At 36.4% G+C, this 22,214-nt stretch overlaps 1 protein-coding gene across 7 annotated transcripts in view; it reads right to left on the bottom strand.

The window, feature by feature from the left end:
* The window catches only part of Bltp1 (bridge-like lipid transfer protein family member 1), a 210,274-nt gene extending 191,311 nt beyond the window's left edge, over positions 1-18,963 (bottom strand). For all 7 annotated transcript variants that reach the window (XM_055626230.1, XM_055626234.1, XM_055626233.1 and 4 more), the window contains exons 1-9: positions 18,825-18,963; positions 17,633-17,723; positions 12,081-12,207; positions 8,703-8,819; positions 7,706-7,784; positions 6,468-6,532; positions 2,895-3,081; positions 1,192-1,273; positions 612-805 (exon numbers count right to left, since the gene is read on the bottom strand). In XM_055626230.1, coding sequence (XP_055482205.1) covers positions 612-805; positions 1,192-1,273; positions 2,895-3,081; positions 6,468-6,532; positions 7,706-7,784; positions 8,703-8,819; positions 12,081-12,177 — 821 coding nt within the window. In that variant the 5' untranslated portion in view covers positions 12,178-12,207; positions 17,633-17,723; positions 18,825-18,963. The remainder of the gene's footprint in view (positions 1-611; positions 806-1,191; positions 1,274-2,894; positions 3,082-6,467; positions 6,533-7,705; positions 7,785-8,702; positions 8,820-12,080; positions 12,208-17,632; positions 17,724-18,824) is intronic.
* Between the last annotated feature and the right edge of the window lie 3,251 nt (positions 18,964-22,214).

Here is a 22,214-nt window from a genome sequence, read left to right as displayed (position 1 = left end):
CCAGAGGTAAATAGGAGACCTGGTATCTGATAGGAGTTAAATAGGGGCTGTCTCATCAAGGCCTGATTCATTCCTGCATAACCATCTCACAAAACTGTTGAGTCTAGTATGCATCAATCATGTAACATATCTGCTAAACAGAAAAGTTATTTCAGGATGGCAGAAACAATGGAATAAGGAAAGAAAAACTCTGTGGGGGTTCAAAGAAAAGTCAAGTGCTTATCTCAATATCAGACCACTCTAACTTAATTTTCCAAAAAAAATTTTGATCAATTTTCAACTTTAGTAACTCCACTGTAATCAATTTCTTCAATTTATTACTTATCTAAGCCCTCTAGATAGAAAATCATCCCTTTAATGAGTATGCCCTAACATAACAACATCAGAGCTTAATTTAAGTCAAAGTGAGAAGAGGGTAAAAACATCACTATCATCATACAAAAACACACTGAAAAATATACACATCACTTCTTAGCAAAAGGCTTTAAAAACTGAAAAATCCGCATAATTCCTGTACAACTTCAACCATAGAACTGAGAAGAATGTTAGAGGCTCCAGTTAACACTTATATTAGCTATGAAGAAGTTGCTATTTTCAAGATGTTTTCTTACTCATCATTTTGTAGACCAACATATCTTGGGCTAGGAACAAGCATGACTCGAACATTTTCAAGCTTTCCTTTCACAATGTGCATGAATTGGTCAAGATGACTTGAAGGTGGTTTTGTAGTATAAGTTAAGAAAGCATCATCAAAGTTGATGCATAGAGTCTGAGGTTGGTAATGATTCCCAAAGGCCAAACGTCCCTAGAAACATAAAAGAGGCATTATATCAGCAATCTAGTTATTCTTTTTCCTTAGCTAACCTAATAACATTTTCAAGCAACAACTAAATGATTCCCCTTTAGTTGTATATGCTATTTAAATGATCATTCAAAATCATCACTTATTTAAATCAATATAAAGAAATATAAACATAAGTTTAGAGCAACTTAAGCATTTGTAAATAGCTCTTCAGGTTTAATAAGCATCCAAATACAGAGCTGGTGTTAAAATAGTTCATTCACATCTTACAGAAACAGGAACTAAAATGTGCACAAAATTACTTTCTTTTCTTACAGAGACTTTGTATTTGAAAAAATAAGTTCTATGTGTTAATGTGCCAAACATTAACTCATACATAATTTACTTACTGTGCTCACATTGACCTTAATGACTGGAATAAGCGATCTCCATGAAGATGTGGGGTCTTGAGATTCTGTTTTCACTTTAACTCTGATGAGAAAAATAAAACAGACATGAAGAAAACCTTCAATACTTAAGGGTACAAAATTAGACGTTCTCACAATATACGTCACTAATGGTAGCTGCATTTTCAAAAACATCTAGTGAGTATTCAAGTAAGACAAATAATGATCATGTGATGATATGGTAACATCCCTAAAAAAGTACCTCTTAGCATGTACTTTTCCATTCTAGCTTTTTAAAGCTAAAGTGAAAAACTACCTTTCTAGAATAACACTATAGAGAAAAACATGATATCATTACTGTACCATGACACCCATTACACCACCTCACTTTATAACACAACAAAGTGATTATATCAGCCAGGTGGCTTATGCCATCAAGGCATAAGTCAGTATGACCCTCATCACCTCTGGCCCTGGTCATCATAATTCCACTCTGTTTCTCTGAGTATAAGACTGGGGAGAAATGGGGCCTTTGTTGTTGGCTCTCTCTTTTCTACTTAAAGAGTATCTTTTCTACTTATTTTAAAGAATTTCCTTCTATTTTTTTTAGGAAAAGGTCTCATTATTAGCTGATCTCAAACTCACAATTGTCTCCACAGCTGAGTTCACTTTTTAACACCGTATAGAAACGAGATTATGTTGCATTTGCCTTTCTAGGCCTGGCTTATTTTATCATATCTATTTTGTTGCAAATAACAAGATTTCCTTTTCTTAAAAAAAGCTAAATATTATTTCATACAATCAAACAATTTTCAGAAAAAGAAAAATATAAAGGAGATCTATATCTGAAATATAACAGTAAGTTAAAATGAGTTTCATTTGAAAGTAATAGTTTGACAAAAAAAAAACCTCTTGAATATAATTTGTAAATTAAATTTTCATTTCACTAGAAAGGGTATATGAGTCATTTTATTTGCTAATAACTTTCTAATTATGGCTTATTTTCCAAGACTCATATTAAATTACTATGCATTGAACATTGTACTGACTCTCAATATTATTTTATAAGTACCTTCTTAAAAGTTTTTTCTATCTTTCTATAATACTTTCTTTTACTTATCTGTTCCTGTTGTGTCTATCTCTCGCCTTTCAACAACATACATAAACAAAGATAAGTGATAGTGATACTATTTTTGTGGCAAATAGAGCTTATTCTATTTTCCTCTGTAAAATTGTTATATATTTAAAGTCTATAGAATACAGAAATATTTTAATATATATTTTAATATATATTTCTAAATGGATAGAAGAATATAAGGGGTGGGGATTAGTTCAGTGGTAGAGTGCTCACTTAGCATGGGCAAGGCCATGGATCCAAAACCTAGCACCACCAAAAAAAAAGAGACCACAAATGATTTTTCAGAAACACAATATTTATATGTGGACTTTGAATATATAAATATGGTATATGTTTATGTACACATATTAAAAGGATAAAAGGCAAATTAATAACAGTCTCTCTGAATATGGAGAAAAGTAGGGCTAACAATAGTTGGAACATTTTATATTCACATATCCTGCATTACTTTAATTTTAAAAAGATAATATGGCTATATAAAACAGATTAGAGTCTGTTTTAGTAAACAGTATTTCTACTAAAAAGTTTAAATATTAGAAATTAATAAGATTCAAGTATGATACTAAACCTTTCAATTTTGGACTGAGTTCTTGTTCTTCCATTTTCCCGGGTTTTATCATCATCTTTCTTGGGTGGAATTATAGTTGGTTCCAAACCAAACAACTCTTGAAGGTGTCCATAAAGATCAGAACGATTGTAGACATGAAATTCAAAGTCATTAACTGTGATATATAATCTGGTTTCTGCCTTTGGATCTAAAGAAATAAGGTACACAAAAAAAAAATGAATAAACAAGAAAGAGAAACAAAAAGAAAGGTTTTTGTCACCTTCTAAGAATTTTAACAAAAATATTTTTGATCAAAACTTCTTTAACAAAGTAAAACAAACCTACTTATAAGAAAGAGGACATTCATTTCTACAGAGGAAGTTTCTTTTTTCTCACAAATTTTATTGTTACTTTTTACAATTAATTCCTTATATATCCTGATTGAAGTTTCCTCCCTCAACTCCTACCAGTCCCTCTCCCTCCCTATCTCTTTTCCCCATTTCCTTCCCCTAATCCACTGAAAGGGGGAGTTCTCATCCTCTGCCATCTGCCCATAACTTATCAAGTCTTATCATAACTGCCTGGATCTTCTTCCTCAACATCCTTAGTCATTGCTGGTGGGGGTGCAAACTTGTATAACCATTTTGGAAATCAACCTGGCACTTTCTCAGAAAATTGGGAATAGCACAAGATCCAGCTATACTACTCCAGGGCATATACCCAAACGATGTCCCACCATTCAGTAACTACATTTGCTCAACTATGCTCACAGCAGCTCTATTTGTAATAGCCAGAACATAGAAACAACCTAGATGTCCCTCAACGGAGGAATGAATAGAGAAATTGTGATACATCTAGAAAATGGAATACTACTCAGCTATTAAAAACAAGGAAATCATGAAATTTGCAGGCAAACAGATGGAACTAGAAGAGATCATCCTGAGTGAGGTAACTCAAAAACAAAAAGACAGGCTTGGTATACACTCACTTATAAGCAGATATTAGCTATATAATATAGGATAGCCATGTACAGACCTAAAGAAGCTAAACACTAAGGAGGACCCTAGGGAGATACTTAAATCTCATTCAGAATGGCAAACAGAATAGACACCAGAAGCGGTGGAAAAGACCAAACAGGATGGGAGCCTATTATAGAGGGTCCTCTGAAAGGATTTACCCAATAGGGGATCTAAAGCAGATGCTGAGACTCCAGGTCAAACTTTGGGCAGAGCACAGGGAGTCCTATGGAGGAAGAGAGGGGTGGGAGTAGAGCAACATGGAGGGGACAGGAGCCCCACAAAGAGACCAACAAAACTAAAAGATCTAAGCCCAGGGGGTCCTGCAGAGACTGATTCACCAAAGGAGGGCCATCCATGGAGAAGACCCTAGAGCCCCTGCTAAGATGTGGCTGACTGGCAGTTCAGTCTCCATGTGGATCTCTGAGTGAGAGAAGCAAGGGCTCCCTCTATCACAAACTCAGTTGACTGCTCTTTGATCACTCGCCCTTGGTGATGTGACCTTGCCAGGCCACGGGGAGGAGGATCCAGGCAGTCCTTATGAGACTTAACAAGCTATAGGCAGATGGCATAGTGGAGAGCTCTCCCTTTCAGTGGACTAGAGAAAGGGGTTAGGAAGAAGAGGGAGAGAGGGTGGGACTAGGAGGAGTTGAGGGAAGGGACTTCAGTTGGGATATATAATGAATAAATTGTGAAGAAAAAATAAAGAGTAAAAATTAAAAAAATAAAATATTAAATCCAAGTACATGATGGTTATGAGCTGTAAGTTTCCTGTCACTTAGGTAGTTCTTTGACCTAGATTCTCTGCTGTTTCTCCAGGTTTACCACATGACTAAGAGTTAATACAATCCCTATTACATCAGCCATTCCATCACTCTTCCTTACTTCATATCAAATTCTTAAAACAGAAAGAAAAACAAAAAGAAACAAACAGACCAATAGGACACCACAGCCTAGAAATGAACCCAAGTACTTGAAAAACAAGAATCTTTAAAAAGTGGTGTTGATAACTCTAAATATCCATGCAGGATCTCATCTCAAAACCATATTTAAAAAATCAGCTTAACCATGGAAGCTCAGTCTCCAAGTGGCTTCCCTAGTAAGGGGAACAGGGGCTACCTCTGACATGAACTCAGTGGCTGGCTCTTTGATCACCTCCCCCTAAGGGGGTTGGGAGGTAGCTTTACCAGGCCACAAAGGAAGATAATGCAGATAGTCCTGATGAGACCTGATAGGCTAGGGTCAGATGGAAGGGGGGAGGACCTCCTCCATCAGTGGACTGGGGGAGGGGCATGGGAGAAGAGGGAGAGAGGGCAGGATTGGGAAGAGATGAGGGAGGGGGCTACAGCTGAGATACAAAGTAAGTAAACTGTAATAAGTAAAAAAATAAATTTTAAAAAATCAGCTTAAAATGTTCTGAAGACATGTAAAACCCCAAATCATAAAACTACCGGGGAAAAAATAACAAAAGAGAAGTAAATAAATATCACCTTGGTCCAGGTACTGATATTTAGACTTGACTCAAAAAACACAGGCAAAAAAGACCAATGAGATTATGCCAAAATAAAAGTATTTTATTTTATAAACTATTTTATTTTGACATAAAACAAAGGAAATAATTAACACAAGATACAAACTATTCATTGGGAACAAATATTTTCAAACCGCACAACTGATTTTTTAAAAGTCCTCTGATAAAGATGATACACAAAATATATAAGGAACTCAAACGACTCTAAAAGAAGAAAATAACTGGTTAAGAAATGAACCTAGACCCCCTCAGATGTAGCCCATGATAGCTCAGCTTCCTAGTTAGGGGAGCAGGTCTGTCTCTGACATGAATTCAGTGGCTGGCTCTTTGATTACCCCCCCCCCCGGGGGGGGGGCCTTACCAGGCCACAGAGGAAGACAATGCAGCTAGTCCTGAGGAGACCTCATAGGCTAGAATCAGGAAGAGGAGAAGGACCTCCCCTATCAGTGGACTGGGGGAGGGGCATGGGAGGAGAAGAGGGAAGGAGGGTGGGATTTGGGTCAAGGGAGGGGGTTATAGCTGGGATACAAAGTAAATAAATTGAAATAAATAAATAAATTTAATGGAAAAAAAGAACAAGAGACCTAATATTTTTCAAAAATAGACATATAAATGCTATCATACAAGTAATTAATACCACTAATCATATGAGGCACACACTTATAGTTCCAGCTACTAGAGGCTGAAGCACAAGGATCTCTTGAGTCCAGGAGTTCAAGACCAAGCTGGATAATATAGCAAGTATGAATAAAGAGAAGCTGGAAAATGAGGATGGCTTAGAAAGATTGGAGTGTTAGGAAGCCATTTTATTCAGACTATGGTTAGGTCCACATTGTCAACATGTGCTAGAAACATGGGGAGAGAGCATACTGAGTATGTGACTGAACAACCTGGTAAAATGAAGGATTAACTTAAGCAAGATGCAACATCAGAGCTTTGTAAATGCCAGGTTTTTAAAAACTATTATATGAAACATTTAAATACATATAAAGAAAAATTCTGATTATATATATAATGCCTTTAATACATGTAAAAATGAGAACTTACCATGTTGTTTCTGCTTTGGATTATACATTTTCCACCACCGAAAAATGATGAATCCATCTTGAATCCTAAAGGAAGACAGATTAAAAAAAAGGAGAAAACAATTTACCAAACTCAGTTTTTTAAAGCCAGGCTAGCTTCAAACTTGTTTTGAAGCCAAAGATAACCTTAAACTTCTTTCAGACCATCCTGCTCCACTTCTAAGAGTTAACATTAAGGGCCTGGCCTACCACACCCAGCTTTACTTAACTTGTTCTTGTTTCATCATCTTTCAGTTAAAAGAGAAAGAGACTGCCTAACTTCAAAGTAAGAAGGAATGCTTATGTAACTGATTAAAATTATATAGATATATCATATATAACATATATAAATTACTCAACTTTTCTAATTAGGAAAAACATAATGCTAGAATATATTTATAGGAAAATGAAGTGCTAACAAAAAGTTTTATATTTTAAGTAACATTTTTAAGTTTAAAAATTATATTGTAAAAGGCAAATCTTAAAGAGGGTACTAATAAACTCAGGGAAAACATTCAAAGATATCTTTCATATCTATCAGTAACCTATGACTTCATGCCTTAAAAGGATTCATGACATCAACTTTATAATACTCACTCTTAGCTTTATAACTATTATTTTTACTGTGATTTAGAAATAATTTTAGACTGCCACAGAAGTTGTTTCCCAGTTTTAAATGAGGTATAAACAGTACCTCTCAATTAATCCAAATTTTTTTAAGTCTCAATTTTTGAAAAAATACAAAAATAGAGTAAGCTTTTCTTCAACGCTTACAGAAACCACTTTAACCATGTTACTATTTCCTATTATATTCAGATCAGTTTTACATTCTCACAGCAAAATTATAGTTGCTAACAGATGCTCAACACTTGCATATGCTTATCTTGAATAACAAGCTAATTGATAAGAATTACCAATATCCCTGACACTTATTTCATGTAACAACCATTGAAATGGTCAGGTAACTCAATGGTTTGATTTTTCAGCTACAAATCAAATGACATTATTCATTTCTATAAACTGCTAGCTAAGAAACTTTTTGCTCGTCTAAATAAACCTAAACCAAATTAACTCACTGTAAAAATAATTTTTAAACATTACAGAAAACAAGTTTTGATTCATGGCTTATATGAATACAAAGTCATATTTTTATAATTATTATAATGTTTTAAAATAACTTTTATAATATTTCACATTTGGATCTTTTCATTTTTTCATTACCTAATAGACATGTCTTCTGTAATATAATATATTTCACGGACCATGACTTTTCCAGAAAGAACAGAAAAAGAGAAGGAACCTGTTACAGAGAAAAGTGGTAATTAACTACAGCAATTCCTTTAATACACAGTAGAGCATTAAGAATTTACATGAATCTTAGCCTTTAAGTTAATAAATAATCTTTTCCCATTCTCTTCTCCATATATTTGCAATTCTTATAAATCTCTCATCTTCCTTTCCCCAATAACAACAAAAGAGTCAAAAATATCACTAACGGACTGAACTACTAAATAACCATATATGTAACTGCTTCCTATGGGTAAATCCTTTAATTACAAACAGCTACTACACATATCCAAACTGTATGTAATTCATCATCTTTCTCCATTAACCTGTCTGCATCAGTCATTTTCCCTAATTAAAAGAGAAAACGTACATGTACTCATTAAGAAGTATTTGAGTATAGGACTTCTGGAGGGGCTCTAGCCAGCCACCTCACCGTCCATTCTGCCTAATAACCACTGGGCTTTCCAAAGAACATGGCTTCCTAACGAAAATTTCCATCTTAGTCAGTAAGAAACTGACTAAAACTGGCCACAAAATAAATACACAAAATTATATCAACTTACAGATTTTTAAAGTATCAACCTTATAAAAAGGAAAGAAAGTCTATATATACTGTATTTTCAATTTCATGGCAGATTCTAAGAAAATTTTGACTTAAGCATTTTAAATTTCCCAGATATTTTAATAAGCATCTTTTATAATAAAAAAAATAGCTAAAAAGTTAGTATAGAACTTTCAGCAGTGAGGCTAAGGTAAAAACAACCAAATGGCAGTTTATCACTATCTAAGGAATGTTACAGGAAAGGTCAGATACTTCAAATTTATGAACCAAAAATAATGTTCTAAAATTACTATTTTTTTTATAAAATATAAATTTACAATGTATTATTTTATGATAACATGGAAGAAATATACTGTTATACACACTTACCAATATGGATGTAGCCATGCTTATACAATCTGTTAAGAACCAGTGTTAAAATAAGACCAACATTCCGAGAATTATAGTATGTGAGATAAATAATCCATCCACAAGACAAAATGGTAGCTGTTGAGAGGGAAAACAAATCAGCAAAAGAGTTACTTCCATATAGTACTCTGTAGTTTTACAATTTAATATTTGCAATTTTAAAATCACAGGTTATTTCTTTCTTATATAACTTTCTTTTTCCTAATTATTTGCCAAACAAACAACCAATAAATAAATACTAATATTCAAATGTAGGTTCTAATCAGATTAAAGTGTAATGTTTCAAGAACTTGAAAGGCATTGCTCCATGCCTCTCCCTTCAGTTTTGGTTAAGAAAACTAAAATAACCAATTATTCTGAGAGGTTTTTGCCTTTATATGTAAATTGGTACTTCAGTCTTACAGCCTTCAACCCTCCTTGTTCTGTATCTTTCTACTCCCTCCTATCTATCCGATTCCCAAATTTGTCCATCAAATGGTATTCCATAATCCCGTATGTTCTGTTCATACTCTCTCACCTCGATTATCCTCTGAACATTCTAATTCATCTATCATGTCCTTAAGACCTACAACTCACTTTTCACTTGATCTATTTTACAGGTGAGGCTTTCTCTAAGTTTCTTTTTATTTTTGATTTATTGACATCTTCATTTCAAGTTGATTTCATTTTCAAACTGATTTATTTTCAGCACTTCTATATCTCTAGTGAGTTCCTCTTTCTTATCTCTATATTGGCTTCTTTAATTCATTCAGCTTTTTGTGTTCCTAGAGTTCAGTATATTCATGTCCTCTTTGCTTTCACTGAACATTCTTCATTATTCTTTTGACATCCTTGAGATTTCATCTAATTTGTTCTCACTAGAGTCTATTACTGCGCAATTAGGAATTTTCAAGTGCATAGTGCAGTCTTGCTTTTTTTATGTTTCTTTCACCTGTGTGTTGAGATTTAAGCATCTGGGATTATGTCATTTGTTGAATTTTTTTTTTAATCACCCAAAAAATTTTTTTCAGTGCAAGTACTTGCAGTGTTCAAGCAGAACTAAGTTGTAATATGGTTAAGGTGTCATTTCCCCCACCAGACTTGACTCAGTTCTGAAAACAAACCACTACCAAGTGCAAGACAAGTCTAGTATAAAAAAAGAATACTCCTTAATTAAAATAATTGCTCCCAACCCAATAATTTTGGATGAGTACAAAAACAGTGTACAACAAAGTATCAATTACAAAGTACAGTGATAGAAAAAATAAAGTAAACCAAGTAGTAGAACAACAGACAGAAGACAAATAGAAGGATGTAACAGTAAAGATAAAAGCAGCTCCATTTAATGGTAAAATGAAGACAGAAAAATGTAAAGAAATGCAATCAAGCAACCTAAAACCACCCCAGTGCTTGGGAGACTGAGGCAAGAGACCCACAAATCCTGGTCAATCTGTGTTCTTAAGAAAAGCCAAAATTAAGAGGGAAAAAGAGAACAGGGCAGAACAAAACTGGTCCATCCTATTCATAAATATACAAAAAGAAAAGCAAAAAAGGAATGTTTTGAGAATAAATTGCCCTTTTCTTTTAAACGTAAAACTATTTTTGAAGAAAGGAGAAAATAATGGTTGCAGTTTAAGACATGATCAGCACAGTAAGATCTTAACTTTGTTCAAAATCATGCTCCAGGGTTTGTAAAGCAAAGCAGTAGCTGAGTACTAACAACGCAGTAGCTCTTACACTGGCACTAGCCACAGCAGCTGTCAGCTTTGCTTTGTAAGTGCTACAGTTGCACCATAAAAACTGTTTTGAGGGAAAAAAATTCTCTTTTTATTGCTACTGTTTTGTTTTTCTCTTTTCTTTTTTATAGAAAAGAATTGTATAGAACAGGAAAAAAATCAGGAGCTGCACATGATAGGAAAGGGGCAAAATGTGAAATAAGAAAAAATTCTGCTACTTAATTAAACTCAGAAGACCATTCCCAATGCCTCTTTTAAGACTTTGTATTTCACATTAATGTGAGTTCTATTTCATACTAATATTCAGTATTTGTAGGAAACAGAGAAAAAGCCTGAGAGACTGAAGTACTGAGTAAATGTGTCCTTGACATGGGCACAGCCGTGTTAAGGACTCCATGTCTCAGCTCCATGGGAGTGGCAAAGTCTTGGCCAGGTGAAGCTCAGAGGGACACCAAAGCTTTCGTCAAGGGTACAAATTACTAACCAGGTCCATAAAAAACTAGCAACTGCAGCTTTCTTCCTCCTCCAGAATACTCACAGCCTAAGACTGCTCTAAAGATAACACTTACTGAGACTGGCAAGCCCCTCCCCCTGTGCTGTCCTTTAAAAATACACTGAGTTTGGGGTGGAGACAGTAGGTGGCACTTCATCAGACTGTGAACACCTGACCCCAGGCTTTCTGTACACATGTGTGTGTACCTGTCTTCATTTCCTCGCTTCCCCTAGTCAGGATTCTAGGACCCAGGAGTGCAGGGCACTGTAAATGTTCATTTTATTTTTTGGCTGTTAATTAATAATTTACAGTAGTTTTGTCAAATAGAAAATACAGAACTCCACGTCCAAATTGTAATTCAATCCTACCTACAAAGTATGAAACATTATTCCTTTGGTATATGCGTCACCTTTACCTATTCTGCCTTATAGCATCAAGTCACGAAAGAGGCAAAAGCATGCACGTAAGGAGAGCTATGTAATCCATGCACCTTATTTAAGGTCCATGGACTACAGTGGTCCAACATATTAAAATGGGAAAATTAAAGCCTATCTTCATAAAATTAAAACCTATCTGCTTTATGTGTTGAAACAACACATGCAAACTTCCTATTCTATTCGCTATATCAAAACGAAAAAGTATCAGTAAGTCTCTTTTTTCTTTCTACTCTTCCTATGTTTCCTTCTACAATTTGAGTTCCTACACCAAAATCCAACTTAAGCAGCATGATTTCAGGTCAACTTGTGCAGCAATAACAGCCTTTAATAATCTTTCTTCTCACTAGTATTCTTTTGTTTTCTTCATTTTCTGCTTCATATTAATTTGTACACTTATTCACTCATTTCTTCTCTTCCCTTTTCTTCTCTAATTTAATTATGCACTTTTTGAACAATTTGTACATACCTAGAAAACTTCTAGATCATTATACAAAAAAGTTACCAAAAAAAAAAAAAAAAAAACAATACAGAGCAGTTTCCAAAGCAAATATTCAAATGACATACAGAACAACTCCTTTCCTAAAGATAAGAGGATGTGGCTAGAGCATTCCAGGCTCAGCCAACCACTGCTAAAATATGACAGTTGTTAAGACATGCAGAAAACACAATATTCTTAAAAATATATTCTACTTACCAACAAGAAGCCAAACAACATTTGAATTGTGTTCTGTAAGAAAATCTTCTAATTGAGTGATACTGGGAACAATGCTGTCATTCTTCCTTTGATCCATTGCTGATGCTTTTCCAGAACATCTAAAGGCCTGAAGGAAATCAACCGTTAAACTTGGAACCAAAGATTCATAAATCTGCATTAGAAAGCATGTAAAGGGAAAAGAGGTGAATTAACAAGGTTTACTGCGTCACCTTCTATTTCTCTCACTGAGAATGCAATAATAAAACATATACATATTTCTATCTAAATATAAAATCATGGTTCACATTAGTAATGTCTTGATCTTATCATTCAAGGCCTGCCTGGTCTACAGCAAGTACCAGAGTAGCCAGAACTATATCGATACACCCTGTCTCAAAAAAAAAAAAAAAAAAAAGGAAGTTATTAAGAGAAGCATGATTACTATTAAAGCTCACACTAAAAACCTGTTTTAATAAGGAATATTAAAAATATCTACATAATTATTCTTCTAGTTTTTTTTTTTTCCCAAAAGTTGCCACTTGGTATTTTAGTTACCTATCAAATTAAATTAATCTTCATAATCTCTATCACTTCTATATATTCTCCAATATTTGACAGGATAATAATCTTCTAGTCAAGTTCACTCTAGTTAGCATGTGAATAGTTAAATGATCTCTTGCCATCAGATGTTCAGGAAAAATTATAATAAAATGTCAAACTGTAACCAAACATGGCCAATTGTGCAGAAAAATATGTATATAGGTATGTGTATGATGGTTTGAATAACATATCCCCATAGAATTATGGTTACAGGGAGTGGAACTTGATAAAATTAGAAGGACTAGGAGGTGTGGCTTTGTTGAAGAAAGCGCATTACTGGGGATGGACTTTGAGATTTCAAAAGCCCATGCCAGGCCCAGTGTCTGTCTGTCTTTGTGTCTGTCTCTGTCTGTCTCTGTCTCTCTCTCTGTGGTCAGGCAGTAACTCTCAATTATTTCTCCAGTACCGTGCCTGCCATGTCTTCCACCACGCTCCCCAGCATGATGATAATGGACTAAACCTCTGAACCTGTAAATAAGCTGCCAATTAAATGATTTATTTTATGAGAATTGCCTTGGTCATAATGTTTCTTCTCAGCAACAGACCAGCACCTACAGTATGCATATACAGTATATATACCCATATACATAGATAGGAAAGTAGCATAACTATTATTTTTATATATACAAAGAATGAAAAAAACTAAGAAATAAAGTTATGTTATAATTAAAAAACAAGAGAGGCATTTCCCTATTAGTACACAATTAACACAGTTAACCAAATCTACCTACAACAAAAAATTATCTAGTAATAATCCAAATTAAAAAAAAAAAAACTTTAAGAAAAAAAGTGAAGAAATCATAAAGAGAACTGTATCATTAATATTCCTTTGACTATGTAGCACAGACAAGCTGTGGAGGGGAAAAAATGACTAAATTTTTTCAAGATGCACAAAGAATGTATGAGGATAACTTCGTCGAAATTCAATGAATATGACTTGTCAAATTTCTAAATATATTTTCTGGTGGTTCACCACGACTCTCACTTTTAGGATTAGAACAGATCATAATTTTCCAAATATATAAATGTTTATGTGTTTAACACTGAAATCTTAGTATCGTATAAAGAGGTAAACAAAATATTTCTTAAAATGGGGGGTGCAACAATTGTCAGTGACAATGCCATGAAACAGCAGAAAAGCTAGAGAAAATAAATGTTTCTACTTTTACATTTTTCTCACTGTTTACAAACTGAGTAAGACATGTTCTGATATTTCTCAAAGCACTCCAAACCTATCACCAGCCTAAATTTTAGAAGAAAAAGTCACTTTATAACATGAACATTCTCTTTCATCCTTTTTTGTTCATTTTTTTTTTTTTAATTTAAGTAAAAGAAACACTTTGGAAAGACCCATAGCTACAACAAAAAAAAAAAAAAAAGTGTGAATACAACTGATACCCAGCACTGAAAGAAAAAAGGCCCAGAGCATACCTAGCTAGACACAGTAATTCTAATAACTAATAGATCAGCATAACTAATGAAATATAATTATACCTAGAACCTCAGTTCCTTGGAGAATCGCAGTTCCTGGGGAATCATGAATTTAAGCCCAGTAAAATCCATCTCAAAAAAATCAATACAAATAAATATCCACATATTTTATAATGAATTACATGTGATAAAATAGCATGTACCTATTTTATGTTCATTTTTTATCATTTTAGAGATGTCTAAGGACATAGGATCTACTATAACATTAAATAGGAATATGTTCTGGCATTCGAATCTCCACATAAAAAGGTAATTTGCTTCTAATCAAATCTAAGTAGTGGCCCATCCACAAAAGACCCTAGAAACCTCATCCAAAATCACCACCATCTACCACTATAACCACTCATTATTCTTATCAAAGGAATAAAGAAAGAGTGTTGAGGTTGCAGGATCTGTACCTACCAACATTCTCTCCAATATAAGATTAATGCAAAGTTTAAGAAAAATCAAACCCAATGTTTAAAATACATTTTGAGCAAGTACAGAAGACCTTTGCAGTAGTTTGAATAAGAATGACCTTCATAGGCTCAAATGTTTAAATACTTGGTTCCCAACTGGTGGAATTGGTTGGGAAGACTGGGAGGTGTGGCTTTGTTGAAGTAGTTATGTCACTGGGGAGGAACTTTTTGGTTCTTAAACATCTCATCATTGTCAGTTTGCCCCTCAGTACCTCCCACTTGTAGATATGTGAGCTCTCAGCTGCTGCTGCAGCCATTTGTCATCATGCCTTTTCTCTATCATCATCTGGAACCATGAGCCAAATTAAATTCTTTCTTTTATAAGTTGCCTTGGTCATGTAGTCTTTATCATAGCAAAAGAAAAGAAAATAATGCAGCAGCTGGCATCAGGAAGTAGGCTATTGCTGTGACAGCCCTGAGCATGCAGATGTTGTTGTTGTTTGGGGAAAATGTGGAAGACTTCAGGATTTTGGACTAGAAAAGTAATTGAATGCTATAAGCAGAACTTTAAGAGGCCATCCTAGCAGAAGCTTAGAAGACAGAAGTACTGAAAGTAATGTGGACTATGGAGACCCAGCTCAAAAGGTTTCAGAGAGGAAAAATACTAGCAACTGTCCTCAGACTACTTTCATGGTATTTTGACAAAAAAAAAAAAAAAAAAAAAAAAAAAAAAAAAAAAAAAACCTGCCTTCTAACCTTGTCCTAACTTTCCCTGAGGCTAAACTGAAAAGTAATGAACTAATTCCTTTGGCAGTGAAGAAGATAACCTAATATTGACTCTATCACATGGTTATTAGTAATCACTGTTATAGGTCTAGAGTAAATAAGAGTAAGAAGAGAAAATGGAAATACAAAATATACAGCTTCAAGAGAAAAAGAGCAGGAAATTTAGTGTTGGAACCAAGGCCTGTTCTGAAAGAGATAAGGAAGGAGAGCAAGGCTAAGCCTGATCTACACTGGAATAAAGGGGGAGAGTATACTAAGGTAAGCTAACTAAGCCTCCAAGCTGTGAAAAAAAAAAAAAAAAAAAGCCTAAGGATATGTAAGGCCAGGCTCTATCCCAAGTGAGCAGCAGAATGTGGCAGTGTTGTCCACATGGTTCTGGCATTACAGTTGTAAAAGGATAAAAGAGTAAAAACATTATAGAATCTTCCTCAGTGGTTAAGGAGAGCCACTGAGGCCAGGCATCTGGCAGAGGAGTCCCTGCATGAAGACTCTAAGAGGCCACTGACTGAAGTTCTGTAAATTAAGCATGAGTTGTGTAGGAGACCTCAAGATTTTAGAGGTGCCAGAGAAATAGGATATCTGCCAGGGAGAGCTGAATACAGGGAATAGACTCAGCCCGAGAATGAGAAATATGTGGCAGGAAGAAAAGCTGGAAAGGAATAGCCATCTAAATCCTTTGACATCCAACGTGAAGCTCAGTATTTGGGGTTTCCCTTTTAGGTTTCAGTGTTTCTTTGGGTATTTCCAGTATTTCCTCACTATATCCTAATTCTCCCCCTCTACAAAGGTAATCCATACTTTTGATTTTACAAAGGCTTACAATTAAGAGATTGTCTTTAGTCACAGAAGATACTTTAAACTTTGGGTTTTTAAACAGTATTGAAACCAAAACACTATGGATATTTTTGAAGCTGGAATAAATGCATTTTGCATTATGATTGACCACAAACTCATGGGGGCCAGGGAGCAAGATGTGGTGGTTTGAATGAGAATATAACCTCTGTCAGCTCAGGTCTGAATATTCAGTCCCAGTTGATAGAACTGTTTGGGAAGGATGAGAAGGTGTGGTCTTGGAGTAGGTATGTCATTAGGCAGGCCTTAAGATTTCATACACTAGTGCCATTCCTAGTATTCTTTTTGACTCCTCATTATGGATCAAGATGTAAGCTCTCCACTGCTTCTCTAGCTGTCTGCCACCATGCCTTTGTTCCACCATCACAGATTCTAACCCTCTGGAACCATAACCCAAATTAAACTCTCCTTTATAAGTTGCCCTGGTCATGGTGTCTCATCACAGCACTAAAAAGGAAACTAATACAGCCTTTAATGAGAAGAGCCTATTCTGATGTAAGGCAACAGATGAAGAAAACAGAGTATCCATAGGACTAAGGCTACACAGCTCAGTCACTCTCATGGTACATCAACTGCTTAGAGAAGAGAAGCTAATATGAGAACCTACTGAATAATCTTCATAGAGCAAATGATGCAAGAGAAACAAAAGTGTATCTTTCCTCTTCTTCTGCCATCCTGAACAATTCAATCTTTACCAGAAGCTTAAAATGATGTCTATGCCGGGCAGTGTGGCACACAACTGTAATCTCAGACTAGGGAAAGCAGAGGCAGATGGATCTCTGTGAGTTTGAGGCCAGCCTGGTCTATAAAGTAAGTCCAGGACAGCCAAGGCTACACTGAGAAACCTTGTTTGGAAAAAAAAAAAAAAATCTGCTATATAGTACTCCATAAATACCTATTAAATTAATTAAATTGCTTTTAATCATATTAATCCATGTCTTTTACTATTCTCTATAGAACCCATAATTTACAAACAAATAAAACACTTCAAGCTGGGTAATTGTTGCAAGCCTATACAAAGAAGCTGAGAGGCAGAAGGACCTCTAGTTCCAGGTACACCCTTGGCTGCAGAGATCTTTATCTGTGCTTTAAAAAAACAAACCACTACACAATGACAAACACACACAGAGAGACATAAATGTTCTTTTTCAAGCCTTTTATAAACATGAACAGATAGTAGAGCAAGCAAATGACAAGCTCACTGGCACGTGGTAATAAAGCCAAGGATACTTTGGGCTTTCTTTTGGCGATGAAAAAGCTAGGCACTTGATTATCAATCAATTATCAGCAGTCCAAAATTCAGATAAAATGATTTCTGGGTCACAGATGGACTGAACCACAAATGAAGAATAAAGTCAACTTTTTTTCTATCTGGGCTTTAATAAGAAATTTAATTTCTTTCCAATCTTAGGCAAAAATACTTACACAAGGTTTGTTTTGTTTTGTTTTTAATCTTCAATGTTGTTTATCTTTCCCTCTTCTGAAGGCCCTTCTGCAGTGTTTCATGTTAACAGGTCTGAAAAGAACAGCATATTAAACCAATTATAAAAGGTATTCTAACTTTGTTCATAGAGTAACCCTTTCACATTAAATTATTAAACACACCAAGAAAGTATTCAGTATTGGTCCAATATTACATTCCCTTGTAACAAGAACTCCTAAACCTCAAATAAGACTAAAAATTTCAAGTGAAATTTCATGTGAAAAGAACATAGGCGGCTATGAGGTAGGAGTCAGGATGTTGATGAAGTTCTGAGGTGGGGCACACTTCAAAGTGAGGCCTTGCAAGAGTTTTTCTATTGACACCGACTCTGCTGGAAGGGAGTGTGCCTTTGTTTCCTTTCTACTCTGGGCACCTGGCACACTTTATCGAACGGCAATCACCTTGCAAACTCTGGCATTTTGGCAATTGGGTGGCAAGTTGACTGAGGGGCTACAAAAGAAGTGAGAAAGCCAGGTTTGAAACAGTTCCAAGGTTCTCTGCTAAAAAGTGGTAATAGACTTCGTCTACGAACTACGAACTATACGAACTCTATTAAACAGCACACAGCGGTCAGTGTTGATAAGTCAAACACTGATTAATTCATCCAGTTTTATACTTGTCAGACTAAAGCTGCCCCATTGCTACGCATGGGATGAAAGCACCAACACAAAACCAGCTGAAACCTACTCTCTCAGTTCCAGAACCCATGACTTCCTCAGAGGAAATTTACAAGAAGTCGTTCCCTTTAACAGACATCCCACTGTCAACACACCGACCAATGGGGCGAGGAAAAGAAGACAACTGATACCCCCTAGATGGAAGATAAGCGCTCTGGACCTGCCTCTGGCCAGAGAGCTGACCACTCAGGTGTGCCCTACTGGACCAGGCTTCCCGCCTCGGGGAAGCGGGCCGTCCCGGGGCGCTCGGCCCTGTCCGCCCCGCCAGGTCCGCGCGCCCCCGCAGCCCCGGCACCTTGCTGTCAGGGCCTGCTAGGCCTCCACTGCAACCTCCGACCCCCGATCCCGCGTCCCAGGCCCCACGACCCCGCAAACCTCCCGGACTCGCCCGGATAGGCGCTGCCCACCTCGCCCCATCCCAGCCCTCACCGCGCGCAGCCTCGCGAGCTCGTCTCACCTGACAGGGCGGCAGCCCCGAGCCGGGACCTCCGCCGATCCCTACACCCTCTGCCTGCAGCAGATCCAGCTCGGCCGGCCGCCTCGGACGCCCATGGGGCGGAGGGGCAAAACCGGGGCTGGAGCTGAGGCCGGCGGCACTGCAGCTACGTCAACCGGCAGCGTCTCACGTCAGGGCGCCGGCGCCTGAGGGTACGCCACTCTGGCCCCGCCCAGGAACGGGCTGGCCCCGCCCCTCACTTGCTCAGGGCACGAACGAGAAGCCCCGCCTGGGCTGGGGGCGTGGTCTAGGAGGGGGCGGGGCCCTGGCCTATTTATACCCTGGGCTGAAGGACAGGGTTTAGACCCCAGGGATTAAATCTAGGCCGGGGGGCGGGGCCGAGTTTCTGGACCAAACCAGGGAACCTGTGCTTAGGGAAGAGCCTTGGAACTGTGTGAGACCTGTCCAGAGGAGCAGGGCGGTGTCCACAGGGCGGAGCCTGGTCTGAGGGGCAAGGGTCACTTAGGACTTGAAAATTACCTTTCTCCTGACTCAAATTGGGGAAGTAAAAATCGTTCTGATGTCCTGATAATGCAGACAGTATAGTCAACATAAGAAATGGAGGCCAAAAAAAAAAAAAAAAAAAAGTCAAGTATGACATGAAATGAGTTCTCACAGAAGATGTACTTGATGTATGAAACACATAGTAAATCAACCAAATACTTTATTATTCTAATAATGAAAGTGGTTTGTGACCACCACTCTGAATAGGATACAGCAAGTGAGCCAAGGCTAACAACATTCTAAATTAAATGTCTAGGATAGATACTTAACCTGTGTGTTTCTTATGCACACATTGTATAAGGCAAAGCATTAAACAGCCTTGGCCTTGGCAGAGTGGAAGATTGCAGATTGCTTGGAGCACAGTAGAATGTGCTCTTAAGACAACTAGAAAGTAAATAACATGTGATTAATATAAAAAAATAAAAATTAATAAAAAAAGACAACTAGAAATGGAAACAGCAAAACCAAAATGTTGAGCAGGACGTATATACTCTTCCCTAAATTCTGCAAAAAATATTCATATGTTCATTTTTCTCCAGTTCACAAATTGAAAACCCAATGCTCAGGAAACTGAAATACATTGCCAGTCTAGAGGGCTAGGATTTGAACCCAAGCACTATGGCTTCCAGTTCATTCTCTGTCAATATCTAAGCCTCTGGCTTTAAGAGATCAGGTCATCTCAACATTTCTACAAAGGGGTGGGAGCATCTACTCTTAAACAGGTGTGAAGCCAGATGTAAACTTAAAAAAAAAAAAAAAAAGAACTGCAGTTAATTGTTATTGAATATAATAAAGAAATCAAGGCCCAAACAACAACAAAAAATATCTTACAAGTTCTTTGAACTAGAGGTGACCTAGATATGACTCAAGTTCCCCCTAACAAAACTAAACTGAAACTAAATTGCTCCAGAGATAAGGGGAAGACTTTAGAATGGGAAGGGGGCAGGGAGCTGCGATTCACTGCAGACTTCCTCTACAGGAAGTGAGGAGCTGGAGAATCTGGACACTTCTGCCTCTTCTTTCTGCCCATCCCTATGACCAAGAGCCACCCCATAGCTACAGGTATACATGAGATGACATCATCAGCATCAATTATTCAATTTAGAGCCTGTCTATTTAAAAGACGTATAACCCTGTGAATTTGATTGAACTGAGAGTTCCTGTGGCCCACTAAATGTACATAGCAATGCTTCCTGGTTCCCTGACTTTACTTCTATTTTCACTTTTCATGGGCATGTCACCAAGGAGGAGGTGTCAAAGAAACTGCCTCCAGCGGATATAATGTGAACTTCTCTTGCTGAGCATAGCCACCCATGCTTCGCATCCCAGCACACTGGAGGCTGAGGCAGGAGAATCTTGGGTTTGAGACCAATGGAGAAAGTTTGAAGCCACCCAGGGCTGCATCAAAAGACCATATCTCAATAAGTCAAAAACAACAACAACAAAAAAGAATTTCATGACAAAAGATGTTTTAGGTTAATGATGTTTTAGGTTAGAACGTTTTACTTTGAAATCACAGCTGGCTCACAGGAAGTTGTGAAGCTCCACTCCCTCCGTCTTATGTAAGTACATCACAAAAAATAGAAAACATATTTTACACTGGTATGATATGTGTGACTCTATGCCACTTTGTCACCTGTAAATGCATGCAACCATCCAACCATCAGTGCACATCAAAACTGAAAGATGTACTTTTCACAGACAACATGGTTAAATGGGGGAAATAGAAAAATTATTTATTCATGGCAACATATAACTTTTAGGAAAACAGATACCTCAAAGACAGGAACTTTAGAAATTTATAGTATTGATTCTACTTTGGATGAGATAGTAAATGTGAAAACTAAACTATAAATCCCATAAGTTTGACTTGATGTTTCATCGTTTCTGTTTATCAAAATCAAAATGTGTTAAGAAGCAACTGAAGTACCCAACCTCCTTTTCTATGCAAATGGCACAGAAAATAATAATTTTAGTTAATAAGTATATCCTAGAACTAAAGTTTTGCCAGTTTCAAACGTTGCATATGATGTCATCGAACTATTGCTAAAGTTTTTCAGCAAAAGATAAAATTCTCTGCAGCAGTTTTATGGCATCCAGTAAGTAATATCAATGTCCTAAATCAAAATGTTAGTATCTTCATCAAAAGAAAATATTATAGTGTGTTTATTTATCTCTACACACAGGAATATAATTCCCTAATGTAACTTTTCTTAAAAAGTAATCATATTTGGCTTCCATAAACTCTCTCTGCAATAATATGTAATTAAATTATTGCCTCATTCATTCAGCTATCATAAGCAACCCACTGCCATTTTTTTACTGAAACTGTAATTCATTCAAAATCAAAACAAAATATTACATTATTTATCTTGGTTTATATAAACTTAATTGTCCCCTTTAGCATTAGACACAAATGTTGATAAAATTCTAAAAATCAGTCGGTGTACTTTTAGACCTCCTTTTATTTTGAGTTAAGGAATATTAGACATGAGAAAACTGAAAGAAAATTTGAATATTTATGAATACAGATGTCATGCAAGATTTGTTAGCAGTTTTGTCCTCATGAAAAAGACTGTGGGTTTTGAATGTGTGTGTGGATGGGGGTGGGGGTTTTGTGGTTCTGGTGACCAAATCTAAAGTCTTTTCCTGCTAAGCATGCACTTTGCCACTGGGCTACACTCCAGTCTAATAGCATGATATTTTTAGCTGTTTTTTTTTTTTTTTTTTGAGAACTACCTCTATGTAGGACATTTTAAAATTTTACATATACTTGGATTTTGCAAAACGTTGGAACTAGAAAGAAAATGTAAGTTTACATAAGAAAACTCCAAGCCCTTCCCTTGT

The sequence above is a fragment of the Psammomys obesus genome, unplaced genomic scaffold (assembly GCF_907164565.1).
Source record: "Psammomys obesus unplaced genomic scaffold, mPsaObe1.curated_primary_1811, whole genome shotgun sequence".
Taxonomy (NCBI): domain Eukaryota; kingdom Metazoa; phylum Chordata; class Mammalia; order Rodentia; family Muridae; genus Psammomys; species Psammomys obesus.
This window is presented reverse-complemented; position numbering and strand designations above follow the sequence as displayed.